Source organism: Semicossyphus pulcher, unplaced genomic scaffold, assembly GCF_022749685.1.
Source record: "Semicossyphus pulcher isolate SPU_LCO1_2020_fin unplaced genomic scaffold, fSemPul1.0.p SCAF_6, whole genome shotgun sequence".
Classification (NCBI taxonomy): Eukaryota; Metazoa; Chordata; class Actinopteri; order Labriformes; family Labridae; genus Semicossyphus; species Semicossyphus pulcher.
In genome coordinates, this window is record NW_027211737.1 from 9,896,396 (window position 1) to 9,923,500 (window position 27,105).

At 42.8% G+C, this 27,105-nt stretch overlaps 1 protein-coding gene across 1 annotated transcript in view; it reads right to left on the reverse strand.

Moving 5' to 3' along the window:
- Nucleotides 1–27,105, reverse strand: part of LOC138610153 (transmembrane protein 132C) — a 292,087-nt gene that overhangs the window by 170,890 nt on the left and 94,092 nt on the right. The window contains exons 2-3 of the mRNA XM_069682861.1: nt 20,197–20,615; nt 19,529–20,106 (exon numbers count right to left, since the gene is read on the reverse strand). Coding sequence (XP_069538962.1) covers nt 19,529–20,106; nt 20,197–20,615 — 997 coding nt within the window. The remainder of the gene's footprint in view (nt 1–19,528; nt 20,107–20,196; nt 20,616–27,105) is intronic.

Genomic DNA, 27,105 nt, shown 5'->3' on the forward strand with positions numbered 1-27,105 from the left:
TTCATAAAAAAGGACCCGGAACCAATATACTGCTGCTTCTGATACTGCACAAAACACTGGAGGGAAGAGTAAAATCCTAATCACTAAAGGCCAAAGAAATGACCCAAAGTGAGTCCAGCGGCATTGGAATGTGATACTGTGAACATATGAACCTGAAAGTGTTATTTTTAGACTTCTGTTCCATGTTAGCCTTCAAAATACTTTCATGATCTTTGACTATGCAGTTTACACAATAGTTAAAAACCAAGATCCATTTAGTAGCTAGGCAGCTGTGGCTTAGTGGTAGAGTTGGTCGTCTGTCAATCGGAAGGTTGGTGGTTCGAACTGAACTGAACCCCGAATTCCTACCGAAGGTAATTGAATAAACTGAAAATGTCATTGATGGTGTCATTTGAGTAAACTGATCCAAGTGTCTCAATTGGCCACCCCTCCAAACATTCACACAACCTGAACCCGAGGTAAGGCAGGTTTGTACAGCAGGCCTTTGCAGACCTCAATGCAGAATCTGTGAACCAGTGAGGAAGAGGTGTCTGGTACCTGTTGTATAGGTACACTATACAACAAGATCTCTCTCTGTAAGTGTGTGTGTAAGGTATCTTTGCAGATCGTATTCCATGGGCAGATGAAGATGGGTTCTTCCACGCGGATGTCGGGCAACTAATCACGAGATGACTACTTTAATTAATTAGCCGACTGTACAGCGCACATATTAAATACTAATTAGGAGAAATGGAGGGGATGAGCGAGACAAAGGGTGAGAGAGGGACAATAGCCAAAGAGAATTATGAGAAATGAGGGGGAAACAGTGATAATAAGACAAAAGGAGAAGAGAGGAGCAGCAGTCAGTTATGGATTAGAGGGAGAAGTGAAGGAGATGGAACCTGCTTTCACTTCCTGGATTCTCTTTTACCTGTTCCAGCACCTCCATCATCCACATGCAATCCTCTTATTCAGCCCTTTTTTAACTTCAAAATGTTCTCTTTCTTCTTCTCTTTCTCTGAGGGATTAAGATACTAGAAGACAAAAAGCTTTGCAGGCCCAGGAGCTGTGTGCATGTTCTTCTACAGAAGCCACCATCCTCACATACATGTGATAATTCTTTTGTTTGTGCGTGTACAGTACATAAATACACATGGATGTGTGCCATTTGCAAGTTCTTGAGAGACAGATGCACATAGAGACGCAGCTTGAATGAATGTGTGCCTGTGTGTACGTGTGGCTCTCGTCTATAGGGATTGATACATAAAACAGAGCTGAATCTACCTTTAGAAGTAAAGATAAAGAAGGGGATCAAACCACATAGCACGCTTTTTTTGAAAGACACTGAGTGTTTGTGAAAGTGTTTGAAAGTGTGTAAGCAGGAAGGTTTTTTGTGGAGTCCTGCTAAGATTAGAATAAATGGGGGTTTACTGAGAAGGAGAAGAAAAGACGGGTGAAAATAGACATGAGACTAGAGGCATCGGGCCTTTGTTTTTCCAACAAGCTGCTCAATAGACAAAAGGTGTTAAACATCCAATCTGAGTTCCACCCATGGCCCAAACCAGCAGCAATGGCTGAACCCCACATTTGGTCTTGAAGTGGTTTTGATGCAGTATGGACTCACAATTTTGTATTGTAATAAAACTGACTTTACCATCAACAAAGCCAGACGGTGCAGCCGTAGAACAAGAGGGTAACGATTGATGAGGAAAGATGAAGAGGTTAAGATTAAGAGACAGAGGGACAGAGGTAAAGGATGAAAGGAAGACGGAAAATAAATAAATAAAAAATGAAACAGGCGAGTAGATGTGGAGATTTCTCTATGAATAATGGCCCATTCATCAGTGCTAATTTGCTAGGCTAATGTTCTTACTGAGCTTAATGGGGAGATTAGCCGGGCAAATTAGTACTGATAAACGAGCAAACATGAGGCACGGTGGTCAATCATGGAGCCAGCCATGTTCTCGTTCCGTACCGCAGCAATGTGAAGCATCTGTTCTAAATGAGATTTTAGTTCAAGTTCAACAATAAACTGGGCCTAATGGCCAGACTGCCTCGCAATAAAGTTGATCATAATAGATAGAGACACAAACAGGAGCAGACATTATAATAATCAACATTAAATACGCTGACAGTAAGCACTGATATAATGAGGTACATTAGTGAGAGGGCTCTGCAGCTGATCAGAGTGACAGCACGAGCAGCACTATTTTAGTATTTGAACTAAAACAGGTCGCTAAGGACCTCGAATGATTATGGTGATGGGGGTGTCACAGACTGCATGAATAATGGGCATAGCCACCATGACGCCACCCATTGGTTTGTTGACTGGCTTTTTTGGGACTCGGGTTTGGTGTTTTGGTGGTTGCCATCTTGGTTTTTGGAGGGTGTTGCTTATTAGCCAGGCAAACGCCAGGTTATCACAGCTATCCAGTCTATAATAAATGCCAATTCATTAGCTAGCGAATGAGCTTGTACAACAGTTTGTCCCACATAATGAGACTCTATTTGTGGTTGTAGGTGACCTGAGTTATTTATTTATTAGACTTAGCAAGCCAAGAGAACTCAACAGACGTAACAAACTTGCTGCTTGCTCACCGGAACCCCAGTGGGCAAGAGTGTCTGATAAACAAAACAAACCAGGTAACTTAAAATAACTTCTCATCACTGTGGCGAGCTGTCTTCTCAGTGGGGAAAAGCCAACAACAATCCTTGACATGCCAAAATGACTGAACGAGCTAACAAGCCAGATACAGTGAGCGCAGACACAATTCCTGCTAATTAATGCTAACCTAAAAATGATACAATACTAGCTCTTTACTCACTAAGAAAGCTGGAGTACAGACTTCTTTGACTCCAATTTAGTACAATAAGCTACAAAGTAAGTCACATTATTTGTTAAGTTTGCAAGATAAAATCTTGAAAGACAGCAACACCACAAACACGGCTGAGAGGCTAAGTGGCTAAATGGCTAAGGTGACAGCTAGCAGCATCTACTGTCAACAAAATGACCATGCCCCCAATTATGAGGAACTTTAAGCCTTGAGATATTTTTAACAAGTGAGTGATCTAAAAATTCACCCTCGTACTGTAAACATATTTGTGCTGTTTGGCTTGTTAACATGGGTCTTAATGGGGATTGACTCGCTTTTGGAGCCAGCCTCAAGTGGCTACTCTAGGAACTGCAGTTTTTGGCACTGCCCAATTTGCTTCATTTTTGTAGGCAATCTTAGTCATCTGAATCTGGATCAAACTGGTAATTGTTTTTTAAAAAGGCACCTGAACATGTGCAGCATCTCCAACAGGAAACTGTAGGAGTGGTATCTAATAAGACACAGTGCTGGTGTTTCCCTGACTGAAGCATCAACATCCACTTACACACTCTGAATTGTAAAGGGACTTCAGGGGTTCTTCAATTCCTTCATTAATAAGTAATTAATCATTAAAGTTTGATGTCTAGGTGATGCTCTTATCCAGAGTGACTTGAGGATGAGTGCAGCAGTCGAGTACGCTTGGATTTCTGAGATCACAACATTAAAAGCGACTAGCAGATAACAAGATTCAGAGCAACAGTTCCCTGTGACAGAACATCCCTGTGACCTTAAAAAGGTCATGTAGCGCGGAGACCTCCAAAGGACAGAAAAGAAAGGAAATGAAACAATGACCAGGGTCCTTGAAGTACTCCTCGAAGGATTTATGAATTGTGTTTGAGGGTCCGACAAACTGTATCTAATCTAGAGGGCTGTAACGTGTCCGGGATGAAGAATAACAGCACTATTTTTTGGGAGATTACACAGCTCAGATTTTAGGTCGTACACATGACTGAACAGTTATGATAAGAAATCTTCAGCGCAGATTAGTAGAACTGTAAGCACTCATCCTTCGCTGCATTTCCTGGATCTTCAGCCTGATACGGTCGCTTCTGCCTTGCTGAGAATCTGAGGAACATACGCCAATACCAGCAAGACGCACACAAAAGAAAAGTTTCTCCAGGCTGATTTTCGGCTACTTTGTAGGACCTGCAATTTCTGCAACAACACGTAGACGATTACTGTCGTGGTAGGTGAGCAATCACATGTGTCGAAAAATATCTGCACAGTTTTGATGGTGTTCTCTGGCTCAGTGGGTACATCCGCCAGCCATTCAATAGCTGAATTGCGACTGAAAGGGGAGAGGGAGACAGTCACACTTGATCGAGCACAAATGGGGTTATTCTGTGAGGAGAAAATAGTCACAACTTGCTTTTTTAATTTTCCAAGTGAATGTTTTGGAGTTCTTAGAAACTAGTTTCTGAAGACAGAACATTCACCAAAGATTGTATAAGAACTTTGTCACAGATACGGCCCGTGTTGAATAGGCTCTTGGGCTTTTGTGGTTTAAAAATATGAAAGAAAATAACAAAATTGAAAGACATATAAATATAAAAGTAATCCCAATCACAGTAGGGTCTTTATCATGTAACAAATGATTCATCAACAACCAGGACATTGAGACACACATAACTCTTTAGCCCTTTTCTCCCATTATCAGAGCCAGCAAGGTCACACCCACACACAAATGAATGCACACACAGAACAGGAACAGTAATGTTCCAGCGCAGGGGGATCTGTTTTATGGGGCTTCCTGCTGCGCACAGTGGAAAGGAAGATGTACTGAAACAGGGATTAATATTGTGAACTTCAAGTTTGGATCCACCAAAGAACAAAGAGCATCACTGTTGGCAAACGGATATAAAGATAAATACGTACAGTGTGTTGAGCAGATAAACGTCGCTGAAGGATGATTCATTCAGCAACAATGGAGGACAATGACGTTCAGCCTGTACACTCATTTAAATAAATGTCTGTTAAGTCTCTATCTATCGCTGAATGAGGTAACACAATGGTGATTGAGCCTATGGCCCACTGATGAAAGCCTTTGCATTTGCAGTATTACAGACTGGGTGTCTGGCCCAGTTAGTGAGGCGTTTTCCATCACCCAGCAGTGGTTGGTCTGCCAGAGAGGGTAGGCGGAGCTAAGCGGCTGCTTTTCTGGTCTCTGCAAGTGTTGCGAGTAAACAGTAATCTACTATGGCTGAACAAACAAAGAAAAGATCGATGACTGCAGATAAAACTTCAAAAATAAGTGAAAATCCAAAGAAAAAGAAACATTTCGACGCTCAATTCGACGCTCAGATGAAGACAAACAGTCCGAAAAGGAAAGCGACCGTCAGCGAGGAAAATCAAGAGTTACATCCGGAGCCAACCGTGGACGTCACACATGCGACACTGTCTGGATATCTGGGAAGTGTGCTCCCACAATTACTGTTTATCATCATAGATGCCGCCAAAGAGAACGAAACTGAAATCTTAGAGATTAGCACTTTAAGTTGAACTTCCTAGATATCATGTTGAATTTACTCAACACAATTATGTTAACTTTATTAGAAAAACTTAATTTAACTCAACAAAATCATGTATTTTAAGTAAACTGAAAATGAAAGACTCACCAAAAGTGTACAAACCACCCATTTGAGGTTTTTGAGTCTAGAATCTAATAAAGGGATCAAATTCTTAATAAGTGTGTTGATAACAGAATGACTATGCTTTAACAATAACTGGTAAATAACAGCATTTAAATGTTATATATAGTTGTCAATTTCTGTTTTTATCTACTGTCTGTTTGCTCTTTTGTGAAGAACTTTGGGCTGCATGCTTTGTGCTGTATAAATGAATCTGAGTTGAGTTGAGTTATATTAATGTCAACACTGTCCTACATGATTGATTTTTTCCTATTTCTTCTGTCCTGCTGACTCGAAGGGAAAAAACGGGGAAAACGAGAAATGGAAAACCGAACAAATTTCCAACCCCCATACGAATTCTTATCTTAACTATTTTTGTAACACTTCCCTTTGAAACACAACACTCCAAAGCTGATATTATTCTTGTCAAACTGACAATACTGCATAATCATCCAGCTGAGATCTAGTTATCCCTGTATCATTAATATTTTTTTATATTAAAAGTAACAAAAAAGGTGTAATTATCAAGTTCTTGTGTGCCTCAGACAGCATGTCCGGTTTGTTATACAGCAACTAGCAGGCTGAGCTCCTGCACGGTCGAGGAACTGATACACAAACTAAACAAACTTTGTTTTAGCATACAAGTCTTGGGCAGGCAGTGTGCTGTTTGCTGTAGTAATCAGGAGTAAGTTCCACACTAGTGTCTAAACGTACTGCGGTGTTATTGGCAGTTCAGTTTATACACCCCTTAATGATATGCAGCTGATGAGCTAATAAGCTAACTAGCCTGCAACTGATGGACTTTTTCCAGTGAAGGTTTTGTGTCACTTGTGTGTTGAAGCAGGCTGCTGTCCGGCTGTTAACGTACAAAATAAATGGAATTAAGATGAAAATAATATATAATAAGAAGGATCAGATACACACTGTACTTTGTAGTTTCAGAAAGGCTCCGTTTTGTATACAGAGACAAAGAGCAGCTTCTGTTCAGCCACTGTGCAGTAAAAATTGGGACTTCTTGAACAGGAACATCTGTAGCTTATTTCAAGCTGGTCCCAGAATAATAAAACAGACAGCATGTTTTCATGATGCTGGGTCTCAGGCCAAGAAAATAAAAATGTTACTCGAGTTCCAGTGTGGCGAGCTGCAGTTTGGGATTCTCTCTGTTAGTACAAATATCAACAGTTTCCCCCTCAGCTTGTTCAAATAAAACAAATGTATCCCCAAAACTCCTTTTAAAAATCCCTGGGGTAACTTCGAGGTAAATGCTCAAACACAAACACACACACATGCACCGCTTGCTTTACTCTAAGCAACTGGTGCATCCCTTACGCAGAGGAAAGCAGGAGCAATATAGAGGAAGCATGTTTCTAAATGGGGCTCCTCCATCCTGCAACAAGGAGCGGAACGAACAGGAAACACAATAACCGGCCAGGCATTTGCATATCAAGCGGCCCGAAATTAGCCTTGGGAGACCCAGACACAAAGAGCGATGGAGGCATGCAAAGAAAAGAAGGAACTAGAGTCGTTGGGTTTGGGGAAAGAACAGGCCAGACATTGCGAAACGATCACGTGTACGAATGTGGACGACAGAAATATTGGTAGAAATATTTCAAATATTGATCAAATACAGACATTTTAATTATTATTTCTGCGATCATGTCAATCATTTTGCAAGTTTAACTGCCAGAATACACAATCCCTCCTTCTTCTCTCCGACTCTTCTCCTTTCACTTTCTTTCTCCTTTTCTTCTCCTCTTCCATCTCGAGCTCTCTGTCTGTTTTTCTCGCCCTCACACGCACACACGCGCAGAGCCCAAAAACACACAAACAGCAGTGCTATCCCGAGGTTGATGGCTGTCACCTTTGTGTACTCAGCCTCTTTCAGGAGCCAGCAATGCAAATAACAGCCTCATGAATATTCATGACGGATTTGAGATGGAAAGAGAGAGAAAGTGAGAGAGAGAAAAACAGGAGAAGGGAGGAGGAAGAGAAGGAGTTTTGACGGGGGGAAGTGAAGGGAAGAGAGGAGAGAACGTAGCGTGTGGAAAAATGAGAGAACAGACTGGATTAAGGGAATAAACAGAGTCAGAGTTTATGTTTGGGTTAAATACAGGAAGAGGGAGAGTGTTTGTGTGTGTGTTAGCTCAGTGTTAACCCGTATACCACATTTAGTGACTGACAGTCTATGCGAGCTTTGCTGACTTCTCAGGGGAATAGAGAGGGAAGGTGATAATAACAGCAAGGCTTCAGTAGAGGAGTAAAGGAGGCGGGAATGTGTCATATTTAAAAGTTACATTAATGACAGTAATATGTCCTTCAAACTGAAATATTTAGGAGCAATGTTATAATCATTTCAACAATTAACCTGCCACCCAACTGTCAGTGTCAGAGCTGCAGTTGTTCCATGGCACAAGAAGTATCTATAACATAAAGGATAATAAGAGCCCTATTTATACAGAGACTCCACAACAGCACCGTAAAGAAGCTCCCCAATTTTGTGCCCTGAAATCTTTACCGTGACCGAAACAGTGCCGTCATATTGCTGACCCAGAGAGTGATTTTACACAGGATGTGTAAACAAACAGCGCAAGCTTCACATACACGCGCTCTCACAGCTCTGTTATGTCCTCGCCGGCAATTCCTCCTCAACGTGTAACGAAGCTCCGCCATTACGCTGTCAAATTGACATTGGACCAAGCAGCAGGTGTAAAGACGCACCAGTGTGTTTTTTTACACAGCGTTCTGGTGTTGCAGAAGCAAAACGTGCGGGAGGTGTACACAAACAGCGTGTGCGTCACTTATACACACAGGCCGCTGTTCCACCCTCCCGGCTACGCTGTTTAGAATGACGCCATTTCACCTACGTTACTATGTCTGATGCTGGCTCAGAGGCAGAACGACTTCGCCCCACCATTCTGCCTCTGTGCATTTTACATAGAAGACGAGGCGTAACAGAGGCACAATAATCCCATGTCAAAATGGCAGAGTAAAAGGGGCTTCTGTTATAACCTCCACTGCCGGTTTAATGGCGGAAGGACTTTGCCCCATCATTTCACCTCTGTACCTTTAATACTCAGCGTGGAACAATAGCATGTATGTAGATTTTTCTATATGCAATAAAGCGTGAACTTACTGGACCTAATTACCCAGCAAGTATATTTAATCTTCCCTCTGCCACTCTATAGTAACAGTAAGTGGTAAAATGCTATTCTCTTCACACCCTCCACCCCAACTTCATATAACCTCCATTAATCAACAACAAAGTTATTCTACCATCATTTCTTTACCGTCCTGATAGTGTATATTTTACATTTACATGTATGAGGAGTAGTATTCTGTAGACTCTACTCTGACCTCTGACCCAGCCTCAGCATTAGCTTTTAATAACAAATCAATGCAGCTTTACACTTCCACCAGATGCATGTCCCTGTGAGTGCGTGCCTCTTGATGTTGTTTCACTTTCAACCCACAGTTTTTAATCAATCTCTGCTACCTCACATCAGTGACTGCAGAGACGCTGCAGATTGCTTTGAAAGAACTGCTGTCAACAATCAGCCTCTCTTTACTACAGCATATACATACTGTATATTACAATGGGGAACTCTTGGATGCACCAGAGTACAGTAAAAGTCAGCAAAATATTGATGGGATGAATGAAAATCGATGTTACATTTCACACTGTGCAGTTAGAGAGAGACTTGTGGAGCTGCTTCACCAGGCAGGAAGAGGGGATGCATTTAGTTGAGGGGGGAGATAAAGCTGATGTATCGCTGATGACGCTCATATTCTGTAAGTGTTTAAATGCAGGATGTTCCTCTTCAGCTCAATCCAGGCTGCCTCCCTGCTTTAGCTGCTCCTCATCGAGCGAACACAATCATCCGCAGGCTTTGCTCAGCTCCAGGTGTCACCCGCATTGATGTTGAGCATCCTTCTTCAGCCGTCTGGGGGCCGCAGGACTATCTCATGTGCTGAGGCCTCTGAGCCCTGTATTGTTACAACCTCTTCTGTGGGACTCCCCGAGGAAACTTTACCAAAATAAGATTACCAGAGGTCAATAGAACTGTTCCTGTATCCGCACAACCTGCTCGCCACGTCACGTGATGAAGATGAAAATGGAGAGGAAACTTCCCAAAGACTAAACTTTATAAAAATGCATTTAGATAGAGGAAGCTTGTGTGCTCAAACAGCTGCGAGTGGTTCAGTAAAAGCTTGCATAGTTTGGGTTTTAAGGTACAGTAAAGTAATAGAATGAGCCTGTGTTGATCCTCAGTGGGGTCTGCAGTAATGCAGAGTCATTAGCTTTGATGCTAATATAGTAAAATGTAAATTACAACAGCTTAAAGAATTACAAACGCAGCAGAGCAGCCAGAGTGATCAGGGGAAGCTCGTACAGAGAAAAGGTTTTCTTTACAGTGGTTTACGTCTGTCCATACGTTTATACTGCTTATATATTTGTGTGTATTTATATTTACTGTATTTTTCTTCTTCAGCCTCTCTTCCTATTCAGTCCCTTCATTACAGTGTTACAGTCCTGTATTCTAAATGACTACATTTTCACTTAGCTTAACTTACATGTGTTACTAACCCACCATACATTCACTCACAGTATGCACGATGTTAAAGCAACATGGCAGGTACCGATTTTTATGAGGATAATGGAGCCGGGCTGGAGAGGTGTGTGTGTTTGCGCCCGTGTGTGTGTGTGTGTGTGAGAGAGACACTGTTGAGTCCGATTTAATGACCGGGGTGATTATTTAGAGCGCTGCTTTTGTAGAAGAAGAGACTCGAAACAGAGAAGAGACAAAGAAATGATCTCTGATCCAGCGGCTGTGGGAGAGTTCCTTTTAGAGGATATGATACAAAGAAGCAGAAAGTCTCAGACACAATGTAAGACAAAGACAGAGAGAGATACTGCACACAGAAAGACAAAGGCTGGGCAAGCAGGAACAGATAGTGATGAACAGAAATGTTAAAAACTTACTTGCTTACATGGATGTTAGCAGACCAGCTTTATCTGGCTTATTTCTTTCAAACATTTTTACCACCTCATGTTCATCCAGAAGTTAAAAAAATAAAGTTGCAACAAGGTCTTGGTTTAAATCAATCAATCAAATTGTATTTGCAAAGCGCCAAATCATAACCAAAGTTATCAAAATCTGGGTTATCACCCAGCAAATTGTATATACCAAAGTGTAAGTGTCTAAAACTGGTACATGGGTGATTTTGGGGGTTTACACTAGGTTTTTATTACTTTGCTGACAAGTGGGACGATCATGTGGGGGTCCGTTTGATCCGAATAAAGGACCAAATCGTTACGGTTGCTTTTGGCCTCCATTCTGGTTTGTGTTCAAACTAGAGGGCTGCATTGGGGTTGGGACCCGGCAGATCCCGCAGGACCCAGTGCAAATCTCGTGGGAGCAGGCTGTTTAAATTTTGCTGCGAGAAGGAGCGGGCGGTCAAAAAATAAACGGCGGGATGATAATTGTATGTATGTAAATGATCACACTGTCTTGAAATAACCTTGTTTATTAAGAATAAACACAAGGTGACCAGATTGTTCACAAGTCCTCTTTGCCTACATGACTGCGCAGGATTCAATGAAAGTCCTCTGATTGTCTCGCTCCTTGTGTTTTAATGCACCCGATGTATTGATGTGATCTATTGACTGAAGCAATCCCACTGCCCAGCAGAAACAAGAGAGACGCTGTGTACGCACGAGGCACAGCAGCGTTACTTCATTATTTTAAATAGGTGGGCTGTAAATGTTTATTTACTTATTGTTGCTGCTGGATCACAGGGCTGTATTCTCCAGTGTGTGCGTAATGGACACTTGACAGTGTATTAATATCTGTGAGCACGATTGTCAGTGCCAAAGGTAGTTAGTTATGTTATGTTATGTTATTTGAGGTTTATAATAAATTTTAGTCTTAGTTCCGTGTGTGTGAGTGTGTGTCGGTTTCTGCATGTATCAGAGAGAGAGCACATCAGAGAGAGTGCACATCAGAGAGAGTGCACATAAGAGAGAGTGCGCATCAGAATGAGCGTGCATGATGGAAAAGCTTGGTGTCGGTCTCTGGATGTTTTTGGTCTGTGCGTGGCTCAAGCAGGAATCTCCCTGAGGTGAAGCAGGCGTGTGAGCTTTTCCACGTCTTCTGGCATCACCAGCATTATGCGGATTGCGCCTCTCTATATTAATACTAAACAATAAAATAATGTTTATTCCCTGCGGAACAGGAAAAGACCCAAAATCAATGGAACTCTATTGTGCGGGCGGGAATGGTGAGAATTTTTGCGGGAGCGTGGGCGGGAGTGGAAAACACTTTGTGGGAGCGAGTGGTACTGGTCAGAAATCCAACGGGAGCGGGATTAAGAAAACTGTCCCACGCAGGGCTCTAGTTCAGACAGCAGCTTTTCCCTGAGGACCAAAAGTTTTGATGCACGAGGAAACTGCTTTCTGATTGGTCAGAATTTCCAAGTGGGAAAACTCAAATATATTGACTTTAATATATTGTTTTTACCTTTAACAGACATTGCTCCACAGGTTGATCAACTCCATTCTCCCTTAGTTTTTCCCTGAACAGTTTGAACACCTCCGTGTTCTTGTGCGTTTCCACAAGTATTTGTGAAATTGTTTGGTCCGCCCATATGTCTATTTCCTCTTCGCTCCCTGACGTTTGTCCTCTACTCATCTTGCTGCCTGGCTGCGTGTCTGTCTCTGCAAGTGTCAGCACCCGTTAACAACCCACAAAGCACAGCTTTTTGGTTTGCTATATTAGGTCCTACTTTATGTCCGTTTATGTTCTCATCTGAAATGAAGTGGGCCATGGTTTGTTTGTAAACTGACCGAGTCCCGTCTTTTCTGGTCAACAATGGTCCGGTTGTTTGGTCCGCACCAGAGTTCGGATGCATGTTCTCAGCTGTCCAAACGAACCAGACTTTTGGAGTCAAGTCTGAAAGCCTACTATTACAGCCTACACACGAAACAGCTTTAGCTTACACGTCAGAGCTTACTGAACATTTTGAAAAAGTTTTCATATACAAACAAACAAAGCAAACACTTTAAGACACAGATAATAAAAACAGCTCACGCTACACTATCAGTCACTTCTTGAATTACTTTCCAATATGTTGGTATCGTGAGGGTTGGTTTTCTAAAACCCTGGAAGCCTGTTTATCTGCTTCATCCCAGCTGAAATAAATCCATGTAATTCTCATTTCATCTTTTGTGCCTTTTGAAGATTGCATGAAAAACATTTGTCAGTTGGAGGTTTGACACAAAGAGGAGAGAAACATGAAGAGTGACGAACAAACGAGATAAAGACAGAGAACAGACCGAACCAGGGAGACAATGACAAGCACACCTTCATAAACCATCTATACACATATACACACACACATACTGTAAAACAAATGCATTAACACAACTATACAATCACATTCTGTGTGCTTTTTAAAGCCACATACACACTCACACACAAACAGTCGCATAAGCAATTGATTCCACCTCCTTGCTGGGGAAAAGGGCATTTGAGGTGAAATCGATGGCGGCTCTCGTGGAATAAAGGCATTCTGGGTATACTGAGTGTGTGTGTGTGTGTGTGTGTGTGTGTGTGTGTGTGTGTGTGTGTGTGAGTGGACACAGAGCAGGGTGGAACCACCACAGAGGACCAGCCGGACCTTAGAAGTACATCTCCCCTCTGATCCCAGGAAAAATCCACTAATCCCTACACACACAGACAGACACAGACAGAGACAGGCGGACGCTCGCAGAGAGAACGGGTAAATAAACACACACCGAAAACTTTTATCACACATGTCGCATGAAAACAGACAGAGAGAGAAAATGGAGGAAAACAAGAGCGAGCACGCGGAGAGAAAATGTATTTGCCTTTGCATAATGGCTGTCTCAATCTGTCACGCACACTCTTACACACACACATATATAACATTTATCCCTTCATCAGTAATCATCTCGCTAATTAGCTAACCAAACAACGATAGCACACAGTTCAAGACGACAGCGTCTTAACGAGCGAGATACTAATCACTCTGACCCCCATTCTGTCAACATTAACACTGCTGGAAAAATGCTCGACTGATTCGAGGCATCAAACTTCTATGAAAAGGGTTTAAACAGATTTAAACTGTGTGTTAAACACTTTTGGCTGAATGCTCACTGATCTGGAGCTGCGGGGAACTTGAATTCATCATCCAGCTTTGCCCTCGTTTCTACCTTTGGAAGTTGGAAGTGACAGTGAGCTGATTAGTGAGCGGAGAGAAGCTGATTAATTTGTGTCTTTGTTTTACTTTAAAGAAAAAGTTTCTGCTGCACCGATTAAGCCTTTGTAGTAAATGTAATATTATGGACATTTGGGCAGAAAATAGCTTACGAATGGTAACAAATGTAGTTATCAGGGCTCAGCTACTTTTGTGGAACATGCAGCAGCTTCTTTGGTGATATTGATGTTGCATGAAGGTCTGTTTAACAGGTCAACCACTCTTTTTTCCCTTTCCTTTATAGTTTAATCGGTCCAGGATCACGTCGGCTATAGTCTAACGACGATATATCCTCTGGGGACAACGGTGATCATGTCAGGTGTGTAGCCAGCGGTTCGCGATAAACGACTTCCAGTCAAGACTTCCTTTTCCACGTGCTGCAAAAGGAAATCACTTGTGAGTGACTTTAATTAACGGGTCTTACCTTTGCCAAAATCACAACATCATGATGCAGATTAGTAACAAGTCAAAATGAAGCTTTGTCAGGTCTGTCCTCAAGAGGAGAAGAAAACTACTTTAAAATGCTCGTTTGTTGAACGGAGGTCGGTTCGATCATTTCTGATGCATTCGAAAAGTCGGGAAGTCTGAGCGCTAAACGGCTTTCGTAGAGATTAATAAGAAGCTAAATCGTCGTCAGATGAAGCTGATGGGAGCCGGGATGTCGTTACGGCGCATTACGTTCCGCCTGCTTTTGCTCTCCTCACGGACTGTTTCTCCTGCATACGCTGCAGCCTGCTGATACGTGATTGGTCAATATTACTCGGACTACATTTCTATGTGGAATCTGTAAATAGAGATTATAGTTTGATTGACAGGTAAGTAATTTGGAGGCAAGACTAGGTTTGTAAAAATGTGCATGATGCAGCAGGAAAAAGTTTCACTTCACTTTATAACATTTTGAACTGATCAGGGGCCCCACTAATAGATTAATCATCAATATAGAGATTGGCAAGGATGAAAGAGTTTCTCAGACAAAGCTAAGCTAAAAGTTTTATGTTTGTAGACATTTGGTGGTAAATGTGTCCTTTTCGGGTAAAAAGGAAGTTAAAGAATGTGTATTACATACTGTGTATGGAGAAAGCAGAAGTTTAGGATGAAGTAAGTAGTAACACCTTTTACACAAAGAACATATGTAGGAAAGAAAACGTAGAAATGGAATTGGAAACAAACAACATACTGTTCTGAATGTGTCGTAGTGTAGCATACTGCAGAAACAGCACAGCACACAAGTCTGCTTGTCCAAATTCAGGCAATCGTCTTGCTTGTCTGCAGTCTGCAGCCCTCTCTCTTTCTTTTTAGCTTGAAACCCATAATCCAGTTCTGCCATCTTTCAAGATGTTGCAATCAGAACATCTTGTAAGTTGTCCTAGTACGGTGGCCTACAAGTGCAAATTTGATGGCGCAGACGATTTCCATTAGGAGAAACGGGCTACAAATTCAGCAACAATGCTTTCTTGTCCTTGAGCAGTCCCTTGTTTTAGGGTTTGCAGGGCGTTACAGCTGCTGCATGGACCGTCATTTGGACCGTTGCAGCCTATTTGCACTTTTCGGCAACCGTATTATAGTAAATACAAGTCTGTTAAATACCAGAAAAACTGCACCTAATCAATTGTAACTCTAAAAAGTGATAAAACAAGCGGGGCTAATGACCTCTTTTTGACAAATAACCTTTTTCTAATTAAAGTCGAGGTGAAATTAAAAATTTAATTGTAATCCTTTTAGATCACATCCCCGGTAATATTGTGCATCTATTTGACAATATAGGCCAAAAGAAATACAGACAATCAATTTCTTCGTATTCTTATATCAAACTCCAATCATTTTTTCTTCCGGTAAAACTAAATTTCACGCGTGCTTACGTAAGTTAGCACCAAACTATTTCAACCAATCAATCTGCAACATTTAGCCGCAGAGCACCGAGAACACTCGGTCAGTTAGCTAGCTACAGCGCTGTGGAGAACGTCTGTCTACGCCCACTTCTCAGCGATCAAATCAAATCGTCACGATAAGGAAGCTAGATACTCTCGAAATGCCGTTTCAGCTCGACTTTCAAAAAAAAAAATCCAGTTAAAATCTCCCACAAATCACCGTCACACTCGTGTGTTTTCCTTGTTAACCAAAAGCTCTCTGCAATTTATGATCTCCTCTTTTCCTCTCAGAGTGAGTCTCGGTTTAGTCGCACAGAACGGGGGAGTGCTTTTAAGTTGGGCCTATTATCTTTGACTTCTTATTAATATTGAAGCCTGAGTAGCAGCGTCAGAAAGCAATTACAGGCTCATCTAGCTCATGTCTCATATGTCTGCTGTGTTCTCTCAGCCATAAACATGTTTAATTGTCTATCCGTATCATTTTCATTCACCGCCCGCGACACTGGCAGCACATCTATAATAAGTCTCCGAGCAGCAGACTGCAATTAATGTGCATCGGGACGTCACAGAAAAGCTTCAATTCTTCCTGTATCAAACAATTGTTTTTTAACTGTTAATAAAGTTTGTCTACTTTTTTTTTTTCACGGATATATTTGGTTAGATTCTTGGTCGTTGGGAAGAAATAAAACTGATGAAATAAATCTTGGTGCTCAAATTGGACGCTATGACTCAAACTAAAAATGTAACAAGTCTGGAGACAGACGACTTGGCGGCGATATTATTGCTAGATTTCTCAGACATCCACAAGCACGGTTTTAGCTGCTTCCTTCAGACGGATACTCGTATCTCAAAGTGACAAAAGAAGCGAGCATGGTTATGTGAGACTACGAGCCCGACGACAGGTGATACGGCGAGGATGCCCAATCCAATTTGGCAAATGTACATCGCCTGGAGCCTTCCGTCCTTGCATCTCTGCTATTTGGAAGAACTGTACAGTGAGGATGAGATGCAAAGTAAGTCCCTTCTGTTCTTAAAACTTACACAACCTCCTTTTTAAGTCTGTTTCTCTTATACTTCCCTCTCTCCTTTCCTTACTGCCTCTCTCTCGCTCGTCCTCCCTCCGTGTCCCTCCATCTCCTCAGCAGTTTATCATAATCACATCACCTCAATGTGATGGAACACTCTTAAGGCGTATTATGTGGCACACACACATACACATACTCACACACAGGATTGAGATCCACTTAAACCTTATTACATGTCTGACTGTGCTTCTAACATGGGAGATTATCCATGAGACTGTACGCTAAGGGCAGAGGGCAAGAGCTGCAGGTAGGACCGGCAAACGTACACATATACACACATAAAGACACACACATCTGCTCAGATGCAGACAGACAGAGAGATTAGTGAAACACACGCTTAAACATTTTTAAATTGGACACCTTTCAGACTTGTCACACGGGTGGAAACAGCTCGTCGGACGTTAAAAAGTCAGAATAGAACGAAGTCGAGCAGGACCTGCTGAAATACAGACTCCAAGGGGAGAACACAAATAAAAGAAGATATGATGTAACACAAAAGGAGAAGGTGATTTTTTTCCTCCACTATCTTCCTACAGCAGTACCACACACATGTTCATGTGCACAGACACACACACGCACACAAAGCAGGGGTGTTGTACACTAAAGACAGAGACAAAGTGTCTGCAGGGGGAACCAAAGAGGCCACCTCATCTTTCCTTTGTGTGTGTGTGGACGTAATACACACACATAGAAGGAACACCAAAGATTGTGTCTGTGTGTGCTTGCGCTATGGAGAATGTGTGTGTGTGTGTGTGTGTGTGTGTGGGTGCACATGGCAGAGAGAAATAGTGTGCACAGGGTGTGGGGGAAGTATTTATCTTAAACTGTCTGCATGACCGTGTGTGCGCCTCTGTGTGTGTCTATGTGTGTGTGTGTTTGTGTGCAAGTAGTGGGTCAAGGTGCAGTGCAGTCTAGCCACTTGTTCTTTTTTCTTCTGTGTCCTCAGAAGACCTCAACTATGACATACACAACTGTGATGCTGTTGCTAACGTCAGTTTTTTCAGCTTCTTTCAGCAAATATGTCGGAAAGTTACAGCTAAGTTGTTTAAAATATCCTGTTAAAATGGTTAAAGTGATAATCTTGAAGATTTTAATTTAAATAAATGTCTGTTAAGTCACTATCTATCGCTGAATGAGGTAACACAATGGTGATTGAGCCTACGGCCCACTGATGAAAGCCTTTGCATTTGCAGTATTACAGACTGGGTGTCTGTGGCGACTTTCGGGAAAAAAACACAAGCGGTGCCCAGTTAGTGACGCGTTTTCCATCATCCAGCAGTGGTTGGTCTGCCAGAGAGGGTAGGCGGAGCTAAGCGGCTGCTTTTCCGGTCTCTGCAAGTGTTGCCAGTAAACAGTAATCTACTATGGCTGAACAAAGAAAAGATGGATGACTACAGATACATCTTCAAAAATAAGTGAAAATCCAAAGAAAAAGAAACAAATTGGACGCTCAGATGAAGGCAAATGTTTTAGTATTCAAATCACCATTGCCAAGAATCATCTTCCCAACGTTCTTAAACTGAATATAGCATAAACCCAAACATTAAAAAAATGCACAATGGTGCGATAGTGAGCACTGTTTCCTCACAGAAACACGGCTCTCGGTTCTTCAGCTGACCGGCTTGGATCTTTCTGTGTGGAGTTTGCATGTTCTCCCTGTGCATGCGTGGGTGCTCTTTGCTTCCTCCCACAGCTTCAACATTCATTTTTCCTCATGCATGTCAAACATCAGTTATTTGACAAACTAAACTAGAAACTGAGACACTTTATTTATCAGATCTTCTCTGAAGGTAAAGTATATCACAGCCCAGTTCTTGTTAACATGTATTATTGAAAGATAAATTCTGCGTGAGTAGGATTATTGTCGTGCAGAAACACACAGCTGCTTAATCTGTGCCAAAGCACTTTTCTCTGCACAAATGTGCAGCTTTCACTATATTAAATAGATTTCTTTGACAGTCTGAGCTAATGATCTGAAAAAATATTCAAGCCTGGTTTGAAAAAGGGAGTTGGGTTGACACGTGGCAATTACTGTGTTCAGTGTGTTACAGGTGTTCTTTGAATAAATGTGACTGAATACTGAAAAACATGTCCTAAGCTGCTTTAAGTTGATCTTTAAAATGTTTGCATTAGTTCTAACCTCAAAGGAGTGTATTGTTTTAGTAATTCTATATCCAGCAACAATGTTGCATGCTGGGATTTCCTTTGGATAGAATGATAAAACTGCACATCTGTCATTTGTCAGCCTGGAATCCCTAAAGTCAGCGAGATGATGAGGCAGAGATGGGATGCAGATATGCATGCTCAGTCTAGATCAGAGGTTGTAAACTTATTTTCAGCCAGCGATCCAAAAAAGAAATGTGTTTCCTGGGATACAAGTGCAGGAAAACATATTGCAGCTTATATGGGAAATCATATAGGTGACCTCTTACAGCACACCTGAGAGCCGTTTAAGGTGCCATCATTCCGTTTTAAGAATCCAAGATCTGCTCAAATTGATGCCTCTTTTTTTTCATTCTCCCCAACCTTCAGCCCTGCTCAGTCATCCCTTCCCTCTCTCTCCTCTTATTTTCTGTGTTTTCTTCTCTCCTTGGCTCAGTCATGAATATTCATGAGGTTGTTATTTGCATTGCTGACTCCTGAAAGAGGCTGAGTACACAAAGGTGACAGCCATCAACCTCGGGAGGCGGCGGAGTTGAGAAATGAGAGAGCGAACGAGGAGGAAAAGAATAAATGGAGGTGAAAGAAGTGGGAATCGGAGAGAAATGGAAGAATGAAATGCGACAGAAAGAGTTCTATGTAAGCATTTGTGTTCCTACCTCAACGTAAACTGTTCGATGTTTGAATCTGTCTTCATGTAGACGCCAAACGCCACCGTCTTGCCAAGCCGAACCGGGCTGGGTGGCACCAGAACCTCCACATTTTCATCCAGCCTCAGTTTTTCCCCTTTGGCCGAGACAGGGCCAATGGTCATGGCCACAGAACCCGCTTTCAGCATGTCCTGAAGACCCCCATCCACTAGTGGGCTCCACTGTCCCCCGAGGCCCAGGCCCAGTGCTCCCAGAGGCCCGACGTTTGCACTCTGACCTCTCCACGGCTCGTTAACGATGGAGGGACACTCCTCACCGCCTCCTTCCACTGGTATGATTGAGTAATACACATCCACCGATGGCAGAGTCACTTCAGGAGGTCTTTTTCTCACTTGTGGCGGCACAAACCAAGCCGGGGGAATCTCCAGGCGGACCACACAGATGCCAGATGGTCCCATGAGTCGGCAGCCCGCCGAGGGTGCCGCTTCATTGGTGTCACGGATGGCCAAAGCTCTGACACATGGGAGGAGGGCCGGAGGAGGCGGGTCAGGCTCGTCCCAACGCCTCCCTACCAGGTAAAACAGTACCTGGAGACAAAACAAAAACATCTCAGGTCAGAATGGAACTGGTCAATAGCAAGTCAAAGTTAATGAAAGGCAAACTAAAACAGCCGTTACCTGAATCCACGGCCGTGTTGACCCCACTTTGGGCACCACCACTTGACCTTTGACCTTCCAGTTCAGAGTCACCTGGTTGGTCGTGGGCAGCAGATGTGGAGGCGGACCCTGCAGCAGATCCACCGGGATTGGCTGTTCGATGCTCATGTTTCCGTAACTGCAGTTGACGCTCGGCTGGGATTGTGAGGCGGCGACACCCGGCTCCAGCTGGTGGAGGAAGAAGGGCTCCGTCCGCTGTGATAGGCTGCCGTTACGCATCACCTCCTGATTGGCTTCTCGCAGGAAGAAGGCGGAGTCAGCGCCACTTAGCTGGCATTGGACGGGGAGGTAGGTGGGAAGGGAGGAGGAGAAACGGGGCTGGGTGGAGTCTGGCCCTCCTCCTGGTCCGAGTCCTGCTGCTGCTGATTGGCTGTCAGACACTGAAGGGAAGAAGAAAGAAGGAAAGAAAAAGCAGTAGATATGAAGAGAAAGATGAAAGGGAAGGACAGAGGAGGAGAAAAGGGGAAGAAAAGGATTAGTAAAAAGCAGATAGCAAACGTCAACAGTGATTCTTGTCATTTGTAACAGAAATCCAAAGCGGCTAATCATCCATTAAAGTCGCGTCCACAAACAGCATGTAAATCCCACAGTCACTGACCTGTGAAATGCATTTTATTGTACAACACACACTGATATAAACACATGCAGACATCTATCAGCTTTCATACATAAATTCACAGACGCATTATAAGCCGCTGACACGACACACGCTCCAGTACATGGTGTTTCTTTACAGCGTCTCTACAAGGGGAAATGAGCGCTAACACATTAGCTCGCAGTTATGTGTACAAGACTGATAGACTCAGCAGCACACAGGGCTCTACATTAATGCATCACTTTTTATCCCCCATTCCAAAAGCATTACACCAGCATATATCAAAAATGACATATTGCTCTTTGGCAGTTTATTTCCATATATTTACATTTGGTTTTCATTCTTTTTCTGGTGTATCTATCAAACATTTCATAAAGATGGGGAGTTTGGAGTCTGGGATTACTGGAGTATTGGTGCAGTATTTCATTTCCATAGAGGAAGGGGCTACAATGACTGTGCTGTGATGGGAGGGGGTTTTGATCCCTGCCCTCCATTACTCAGTATTTGTTTGTTATCAGCTAGCTTGTCAGCATTATATTGTGTATCCAAATGGATCACTTGTTTGAGTGTAAGCTAAATGCTAACATTAGCCACAGTTAATTATAAAGTGGTTGAGTAAAGGTCAGGAAGGCCTTGGCTCCTTTAAGGGCAGGGCGTGGGCTTCAGTTAGCATAAAAGCTGCTAATACTGTCGTTGAAATGTAACCACCAAAGGACCTGCAAACTTTGCTCACTATATTTTAAGTTAAAACTGTTCACTTATTTCACATTTTAAATTTCTGTTTACTGTTTTGAAGTGGGCGGGGCTAAGATAGAAAAAGATGATGTCGGCGACTTCTAATCACCAATCAGCATGACAGCTGGTGGGTTTTTTGGCCACTCCAATCAGTGGGAGTAATACATTTGAAATACCTTCAGGTGTTCTAGTTGTTTGTTTTTAGTTGAATTCTTATAAAGTCATTCATATTTATTGTTATCGAGATAGATTAGAAGCCAAGTTTGAAGATGCTTTAATATGTTGTTGTTGTTGCTCTCTTTGCCTGTCTCTATCCTGCATCTCCCTCTGTCTCACTTCTCGGCCCATCCAGTCGAGTCTGGTTCTGCTCGAGGTTTCTGCCTGTTAAAAGGAAGTTTTTCTGCCACTGCTGCCAAAAGTTGATAAGTGCTGCTCACGGTGGATTCATGTTGGGTCTCTCTCTAAATAATATTAAAAAGTCTTGACATGCTCTTTTTGTAAAGCATGTCTAGATAACTTTGGTTATGATTTGGCGCTATATAAATACAATTGGATTGATTGTTACGTGTAGCATTGACTAAGTCCTTATCATTAAACACAAAATCCTTCTTTTCCATTAGGTTTGATGTGTTTATGCCCAAAAAAGGTCTGCTTCATTGAGATTGCTGAGAAACTGAGCGATGGCTAGTTAGCTTCACAGCTAATAAAGGCTACGTTTCTACAGGCTGTGAGTGAACATTGAACCAGAAATGAGCATAAACATACCCCACATACTCATGGGTATTTGACATTTGCAGTGCAGTGTTGAACTCTGGATGGTGATAGCAGGACCAGCAAAAGATAGGAAATGTATAAAATAGAGCACTTTTATATACAAAAATAGACAATGGATTTCCATTTTAACACACCAGAGAACCAATGCTGGCACAAACAAAACACACATACAGAAGATGGTTCGTGCGAAAATGTGTGTGTGCGTGTTTGTGTGTGTATTCATGTGTCCTAGGGTAGAAGAGTGTGAAAATATAATGAGGGTGGGACAGCGTAGCGCTGTCTGGGGCAAGTCATACCGAGGCAACTTCACAAAAAAATAATAGCAGAGAAATAAAGTGATACCTCGGTGCAACATGAATAAGCAGGCTGGTTTGGATATGGTGCGTGGGCACGTTAGGAGACATTTAGGGGGAGAGAGACAGGCAGAGGGAATGGGGGGAAAAGAGAGAGAGAGAGAGGAGTGGGGTGATACATGGATGGAAAAACAGACAGTGGAGAAAAGAGAGGGAGACAAAGAAGTGGGACGAAAAGGGAGGAAGTAGAGGAGAAAAAAGAATAAGCAATCGTGCACACATAGTAGAAATTGGAGATACTGTTTTTTATGTTAGGCAGGATGACTGCACACACTTCACTGCAAATGACACCAACTTGTTTCCAATTGAATCTCTGTCCTTAAAAAATTCAAGTAAACTTTCTGAATAAATGGAAACCTCTTCCTGCCCGAGCTTTGTGTACTGTACGGTGTCAATAAAGCTTTGGAGTGAAATTTAAAATGGCTGTTGAAAATGGACAAAACATAAAAGAGGAAATTAAGAAAAAGGAATTCATTTAGGGATGCACGATATTGGATTTGTTGCCGATATCCGATATGCCGATATTTTCCAACCCTTATTGCCGATTTTTACCGATATATTAGGCACATGTTTTTTTCCCCCTAATTGTAGAGAACATCAAGTCTCCCCTGTAGTGGAATAGATATCATGCCTACTCTTATTGTAGTGGCCAAAAACGGTCATACATGCAGACATTTTGCACCCTTCTTCACGCTTGAAAGAAGAGGCATTGTACAAAAGGTCACGTGTCTGATCCCTCAAGTTTCTGAGCACACCTGAATGCAGCATCCCACCGTAACACGGCAGTGAGGGAGACATGCCCGGACTTGTTTACTGCACCTTTTTATCGTGTGTGCCACCATGAATATGTAAGTTAGTTTAGCACTGATTTTTATGTTACACTCTGTTAGCGTCGGCGTTGGCCGCAAGCGTGTTTGATGTTTTTAAGTCCGGTAAAATGACGAGAATGTGAGCTAACTGTTAGCTAGTTAAGAGTTGTGAAAGTTTCTGTGACTTTTTATTCTTTATTTGTATATTGTTGATAACTTGGCGCAGGCATTGCAGAGTTAATTTTGTAGCATTACGTCAAGCTCTTTTAGGAAATCATCGAGCATTTAGGCAGAATTAAAGCGTTGTTTCATCAGTGGAAAATATCGGCAGAATTTTCAAGCCATTATCTGCAGATACCGATAAAGTGCCGATAATATGGCGCATCCCTAGTTTCATTGTTAAAATGCATGGCTATCTTGAGTGTTATGTGTTCGAAAACGTTCAATACAGGTGACATGAAAATCATTATTTAGTGCCAAACTTCATGCAGTTTGAGTTACATTATTCACACTTATGCTTGCAGCATGGGGGTCACAGAAGGCCAGCACGCTATGTTTTGGAGCCTACCTTCCATACTGAGAGGCTGAGAGTCAGACTGGTTAAAGGTAACCAGAGCCAATTCATAAATGTAGCTGTTTATCATCTACTGTTGATTGGCCGACAGGCAGATGTCAGCGGTCATGTGATCGAAACACAACAGCACAGAAGCTCAGTGAGGTAAATCTTTCCTCATTATAATGGGCGTCCTTCAGGTGCATGGGCTTACATGTGTGTCTGTGTGTGTTTGTGTCCACAGGAGTCTTTTGCAGCATATGTCCCCTTCCCTTACAGGGACCTCGAACAGATGACACACACACACTCACACACATACAAAAAACACGCACACACGCAGAGCTCTCTCATGCAGGCGAAGGTTGACCCTTGGATGAGATCATTAACACATCGACTTATATAATGAGCGTGTACGCACATCTTCTGTAGGTAAACATTTGGGACGAGAGGCAGACCAGTCTCAGCTCAATAGGTGGCGCTGTGCTACAGCAGGGTTCGGCTCTTTCAAAATCTGGCATGCAAACGCTGATATGCCATTGGCTACCATTAAACCTGGCATGGTCTGGATTCTCTGGCATCATCCCTTTGGCAACCGCAGCCACAACAGGAGTCCGTACCCGCTGTGTCCTGCTGCACAGCGTGTCTGTGTGTGTGTGTGTGTGTGTGCAGAAGTCCCTGTGTGAGTGGATTTATGAGTGGGTCCCTGTATGTGCACGCATGGTTAGATAAGTTTGTGTTTGTAAGTCATGTGGAAAAGTGCATAGTGCATACTTTTGTACATGTCATCATGAGTGAGACAGAGTACACTGTATCTTTACACGCGTGTGTGTGTGTGTGTGTGTGTGTTTGTGTGTGTTTGTGTGTGTGGAAAATTGGACAGGAACACAGCCAGATGTACGGAGATTTGACAAGGCCCATCTGTGATCTCTCTTCCCCCCCAAAAAATGCCCATTCTGCTTTATTTCAAAGTACACACACGCACGCACACACACACACACACACACACACACACACACACACACACACACACAGCCAATAATCTAAACACAGTGGAGCGTGTAGGACAGAAAGAAAGCGAGGAGCAGGAAAAAATGGGATTCCAGTAAAAGGGAGAGAAGATGTGATATTGATATTGTGTTGATTAAAAATTGTCTCATATCTTGTATCTAATTAAACACTGGGACACAAACACACACACACACACATGTTCTGCATATCTTTCGTATCAGGCTGACACACAGAAACATGCACTTGAATAGAAACACATTTTCTATAGTTCTGTTTAACTTATATGCGTGTACTTTAATTTTCAGTGGGTGCTGCCTTGGCATGGTCCAGGGTTGCCGTGCATTGCCAAAGACGAAGGTGCCAAAATGCTGCAGAATGTTATTCTTAATACTGTTACTCACAATTTTCCTTAATGTATGAAAACCGTCAACAAACTACTTTTCCCTCCGCTCTCTGCTCCCCTCCATCTGTTTGTTCCTCCATGCCAGGCCTCCTTTTTTTCTTGCTTTTCTTTTCTTTACATGAACAAACAACTATTCACTGTAAATTGAGCTATTTCAAGCACGCGGTTAAAGGTAAAACATTTCTCCGACTGCCTTTTTACACGAATGCAAACTGTTAAAAGTACAACAAAATGTCTGAAATTGTCAAGTGTTTGATGAAAAGCGTCAAAACATCAGTTTGCTTTCATCCACAGAAGCAAATTACAGCCCCAGAAACAGAAAAATATGAAAAAATACAGCGCAGGAGCGAGCAGCACGGCACAGCAGAGAAAAATCCATCATGGGAGAATTTCCTGAAAAGAATGAACTCCATTGATCACACAGATGGCACACTATCTAAGAGAGGGACGGAAAGATAGGGAGAGGGAGAGAGATACAGACGGATACAGGGAGATATATGGACAGAGATGTGTGAGATGTGGAAGAAAAGGAAGGACAGAGTGGTGAGGAGGAGAGATAATAGGGTGAAAGAGGATGAGGAGGATGCGAGAGGGATGAGGTTTCTATTTCTGAGCCGAGCATTCATCACAAGCACGGAGTTTATTTTGGTGGTCTCTCTATCTCTCCTTCTCTCTGTCTGTCTCTCCGTCTCACATCCTGCACTGTCTCTCCTTACGGGTGTTACTGTTACATTTGTATTATGTTAAAGGGGAGCTCTGATGCTTTTCCACACAAAGAGCAATTTACTCGTTTCTGGGAGTACTGCTCCGCCGACTAAACCAGTTGTAGAAAGTCTTCTACGGCTCTTTGGGGAACAGTCTGAGAAAATACCCGTTGTTCCACAGTCTGGGTGAAACCATTATTCTGATTGTCAGCAGGGTATCCATTCATTTCTGTCAGTGGAAGTAGTTCTGGTGATTTGGGGTCAATGACATGGCAAGATGGCTAGCTAGCCTTGATGTTAGCATACCATTAACTTCGACCAAACCGTATGAAATGTTATGGACTTTGAATCTTGCTAGCATAGCATCAGCTAACTGGTTCAAAGCAAAGCCAACGCTTTCTATGAGCTGACTGGATTTGAAATGTTTCCTGTCGCCAAGTCACATATAAGGTGCATTCTATTTCCTGGACCAGTCAACAATGTTTCCACTGCATGAAAACATTATGGGATGGTAATGATCATCCATCCATCCATCCATCCATCCATTTATCCGGGGGTCACAGTGGCAGCAGGCTCAGCAAGGCGACTCAGACGTCCCTCTCCCCAGCAACGTTTTCCAGCTCCTCCTGGGGGATTCTGAGGCGTTCCCAGGCCAGACGGGATATATAATCCCTCCAGCAAGCTCTGGGTCTGCCCGGCTTCTCCTCCCAGTTGGACGTGCCCGGAAAACCTCCAAAGGCAGGCGCCCAGGAGGCATCCTAATCAGATGCCACCTCAACTGGCTCCTTTCGATGCGAAGGAGTAGCAGCTCTACTCTGAGCTTCCTCAGGATGTCTGAGCTCCTTACCCTATCTCTAAGGCTGAGCCCGGACACCCTGCGGAGGAAACTCATTTCGGCCACTTGCATCCAGGATCTCATTCTTTCGATCACTACCC